This window comes from Phoxinus phoxinus (assembly GCF_949152265.1).
Source record: "Phoxinus phoxinus genome assembly, chromosome: 14".
In the NCBI taxonomy this organism is placed as follows: domain Eukaryota; kingdom Metazoa; phylum Chordata; class Actinopteri; order Cypriniformes; family Leuciscidae; genus Phoxinus; species Phoxinus phoxinus.
In genome coordinates, this window is record NC_136889.1 from 25648394 (window position 1) to 25652756 (window position 4363).

General features: G+C 36.6%; 1 protein-coding gene across 1 annotated transcript; it reads right to left on the minus strand.

Moving 5' to 3' along the window:
• Positions 1-585: 585 nt before the first annotated feature.
• LOC307010764 (uncharacterized protein) lies at positions 586-4020 on the minus strand. Its single transcript, XM_079635746.1, has 8 exons — positions 3936-4020; positions 3587-3689; positions 3380-3485; positions 2602-2651; positions 2459-2531; positions 1342-1802; positions 1026-1219; positions 586-933 (listed from the first exon to the last, which is right to left on the minus strand). The coding sequence occupies exons 1-8, from the start codon at positions 3989-3991 to the stop codon at positions 798-800; spliced, it is 1179 nt and encodes a 392-aa protein (XP_079491872.1). The 5' UTR covers positions 3992-4020; the 3' UTR covers positions 586-797.
• Between the last annotated feature and the right edge of the window lie 343 nt (positions 4021-4363).

Consider the following 4363-nt stretch of genomic DNA (forward strand, 5'->3'; position numbering starts at 1 on the left):
ATGATCTCTATGTTAACGTGCAACAAGAAGACAGAAGTCTTTTGGCAAAAAGGCATTGTACCAATGACACTTCAAGAAAGATACAGCACTCTTCCCATGCAATGCAAAAAAAAGAAAAAAGACTTCCAAGGTTTCCAAAAAAACCTGCATTTCTGACACAAATTCAGGAGGGTTTAAAAGAAGAAAGAGACAACCCAAAAAAAGTAGGAAAATGAAAGAAAATGTGAATACAGGATTGGGTGCAGAATATCTTGTATGAAATTTTGGAATCAAACGAAGAGTTGATTTTAGTGTGGCCAAATGTTTTGTTTAACTTGATGTTAATTTCAAAACAATACTGTTTTCGGAAGAATCTGCAAAGCTGTTTTCAATGTGATGCATGTTGTGTGATAAAAAGAGATTCCGTCAATGTACATTTTATAGTTTAGATCTATTATTAATTATTACCGTTACAGTACCATTGCAATGTGGCTATGTTTGTGTTCTTAAGAAGGAATCATACGCCTTTCAACAAATAAAACATTTTTAATTATTCCACATATTAAAGATGTAAGAAATTTATTTTACTTATGCGGATTTGCATTTTTGACAAAATTATTAATATAACACAAATATCAGGGTATTTTACAGAAATAAAAGGCCCCTGATTCAATTAGTCCTCGATTAATTGGGTAAATTTTGAAGAGATGAACCATCTGTATAAACAAAATGTCAAACATAAAAGGTTATTGTCAGATTTAACAACCTAAACATTTCACGAACAGTTTGGTGCTGCATGACATTTCTTTGTTCTGTTTTCATTTTAGACTGTCAGAGATGAAAGCTAACACTCCATCCACTGCCTGCGGACCAAATGTGTGGGTTAATAAACTGAAAGCCGATCTAGAATCCAGGCTTGATTGCAAGTTGGCACGTACACTAGCCAGAGTTGTCCTTTAATGAAAAGAAAAAGATGAAACAGTTAATAAAATTACATCAAATATCACCAATACAGTATCTCTGGATTTTAAAAAAAAGTACTGTACCTGGTTACTTCTGCATTGTGGTCACTTATGTCTTTACGTACCAACTTTGGACTGACATTTTGACACAGGCTTTTAGTTAAACCAGTGGCTAGGTCTGAAGCCTCTCCTTCTGTTAGGGCACTAAAAATGCTTGTCTTAGTCTTCATTTTCTTGGGAAGATTGAGGACTAATTCAGGCAGATTTGTTTTGCGCCCCTTAAGAAAAATGAACAGTGGTGCATTAGGACTAAAATAAAACTAATAGAGAGATGAAAACAAATATAAAACACAACTGATAACTTAATATATCTACCCAATCAATTTAAAAATGAACTTACTCCTAGCAGATCTCTGAAAACATTAGAGGACATATTTTCCCCTTCTATTCTGCGCTGAATTTCTTCATTACTGACGGCATACAGGGACTTTCTCTGACCAGTGAGGGCTAAGCGTCCAAAAACTTTGATGCCTTCAATGTCGTCTGTGGGGTTATTCAAAGGACAATCTCCACTGTCTCTTGCCTCAATTTCCTCATTTTTAAAACCTGCATCCTTGTCAGTGTCAAAATTTTGTGGCTGTCCTTCTTCCTTGCTGTCTTGCTTTTTTTCCCTATCTGATGCATCACTTGCCTTTCTTTTTGTACCCTTTGATTGTTTTTTTTTTCCTTCCACTTTTTCTGTGTTGTGAGTTTCCCTTTTCTCTTCTTCCTCTTGTTTCTTCTCGACCTCTGGAGGTCTTGTTCTTTCCTCTGTCTGCTTACTTTCTCTTTGCAGATGATCGAAGATATTGTTTCCCTCACCTGCTAATTGAAGCATCAGCATAAACAGCAATGCCATTCTAATCTCAGGAGGACTAATTATTACCTCTATAGAAAACATTAAAATAGGTGTACAACTAAACTTGTACTGGGATACATCATCCTCTATACTGTACATCTACAATTTGTGGACTCTACCAAGAGTTATGAAGTCATACATAAGGAACAGACCCAAACATATTATTAACTAATAACATTCCCCTCTTGCCTCTGCGAAACATACCCTTGTAACTTTCTGAGACTTTCTGAGTCTAAATACATAAAAAATATTTTCCCCTAAGACAAGAGCTATGATGTAAAAAGATAGCATGCACACAAAATTTGTAATGAAAAAAAGTGCATTACCAGAGGTCAAATACCTTCAGTAGTTGAAGCACTATTAGACTATTAAAAAGACCGTTCCAAAAACAAACTGTACAGCACTGCATAACATGCATATAACATACCCTTATTCAAACTACCCATTTAATAAAAAAAAAAAATCCTTAAATTTGCTTTGAAATATAGCATGTAACATTATATACTTGTTTTGATTTTTGTGGGAGTTTTACTACCGTTTGCACAACTTGCCCTTTTAGCCTATACATTTTATACAGTGTGTTGAATAGCTGTTTGTTCTTGGAATTGAAATTACTTACAAATTACACAGATGCCACATGGTGTTCGCTGACATCTTAAATGGCTGTGTGCACCGCATTCCTGACAGCACACCTAAAAGTGAAACAATGCTTGTTTTATTTTATTTTATTAATTACAGTATTAAATAGATTCTTCCATTTACCTTCTCTTTCACCAGGACCCTCCAGCACACTGTGCACTTTACACCTCTCTCTGCAGGGAAAAAAATTATGATCAAAATATTATATGCAAATCATATATTAAGAATCAAATGAGTAGTTTTGTCTTGGCCATGAGATATTAATTTGTCCATGAGGCGTGACATTCTTATTGTCACGAGTTGACAAGGAAGAGGAGAAGCAATGATCCAAAACCGTTCGGTCTGTGCAGTGCTGCTTCACTTTGAACATAATGTAGACATGATCTTGTTGTCATGACATATCACATTCCCACTAATTATGTAATTAATATTAATTAATTAACCCTTGCCGCTGTCGCTTCTCGCCACTGGCTTGCTTAGATGGGAACACTTGATATTAAACAATATTATTGATCTGCCTGCATTGACACCATTGATTGAGAACTGAAGTGAGCTGGATGATGACATCACTGTTTCTCCAGACCTGCTGTATAGATAAATGAACTAAATTAATAACTAATGATTTTTTTACAACAGAATGAATCAATACTGATCTTATTCAAGCTGGACACTTTTTTCTTCAACAGCTGCTGTACAGCCAAAATTATGTTCCCTCTATCAATGTAAAGCTGCTTTGACACAATCTGCATTGTAAAATAATGTAATGTAAAAGCGCTATATAAATAAAGTTGACTTGACTTGATCTAATAACTCATGGTCACGACCAAACTAAGTGAACCGAACATGTCCCCCCAAATGTATAATTTGTATGTTTTGCTTTAGTTTTTATGAAAGGGAGCACCTAAAGAGGAGAACAGAATTTTGCAGAACTGTGCCCTCAGCTGGGGTATATCCACAGAGGCATATCCATCCACGAAACCTTTTCCCTCAAGCAGGGCCTGAGCAAACTAAAATATATATTACTTTTAATGTGAATTTTAAATACTTGATCAGAATGCATAAAAATAAAAGTACATCGACAAATTTTAGAAAATTAGAAAAAAATTACCATTAGCACATGGACCCCACAAGAATGTCCATCCTCTTGTCGTGGGTGGGGCACATCATTCCATGTCCATTTCAGGGCACATCCTTTAGCTTGGGCAAAAGAACTGAAAAAATAAAGCTTAATTTTAGGTATTTGTTCTGAATTTTAAGCATCATTCAATATTGTTGAGACAGTAAAGACATCATTTTCAAAACCATGCACTTTGAAATCCGTTTTCAAAAGCTTGTGTTTTCAGGCTCCCAAAAAGCTGTTGTCATGTAACTGCACGGACAAATGGACTAAATGATTACAGCCTTGAAATATAGGGATACTATCAAAATCTTACTGTTATTTATTGTTAATCTACTACCTCCAATTCTTCAGAATCCTGTTTTTCTTGCCATTGGTTTCACCAAATGGATCCATGTGACTTCTTGCTTTGTGAGGTCACAGAACGTCTCGGGTTACGACTGTAACCCTTGTTCCCTGAGGAGGGAACGAGACACTGCGTCGTTGAAAACGACTCTTTGGGGACGCTCCCTTAGCGTGCGTCTCTGAAATATGAATGAAACTAATCCAATCCTGATTGGTGTTGTGTCGTGACGTAACATGTGACGGCATAACCGGATGTATAAAGTCACGCCGGCACACACACACATTAGCCTCGCGATGAAGCAAGTCGCTCACAGGCGTTTAAAGGGCGTGGCAAAACGACGCAGTGTCTCGTTCCCTCCTCAGGGAACAAGGGTTACAGTCGTAACCCGAGACGTTCCCTTTCGTAGGGAACTCGCACTGCGT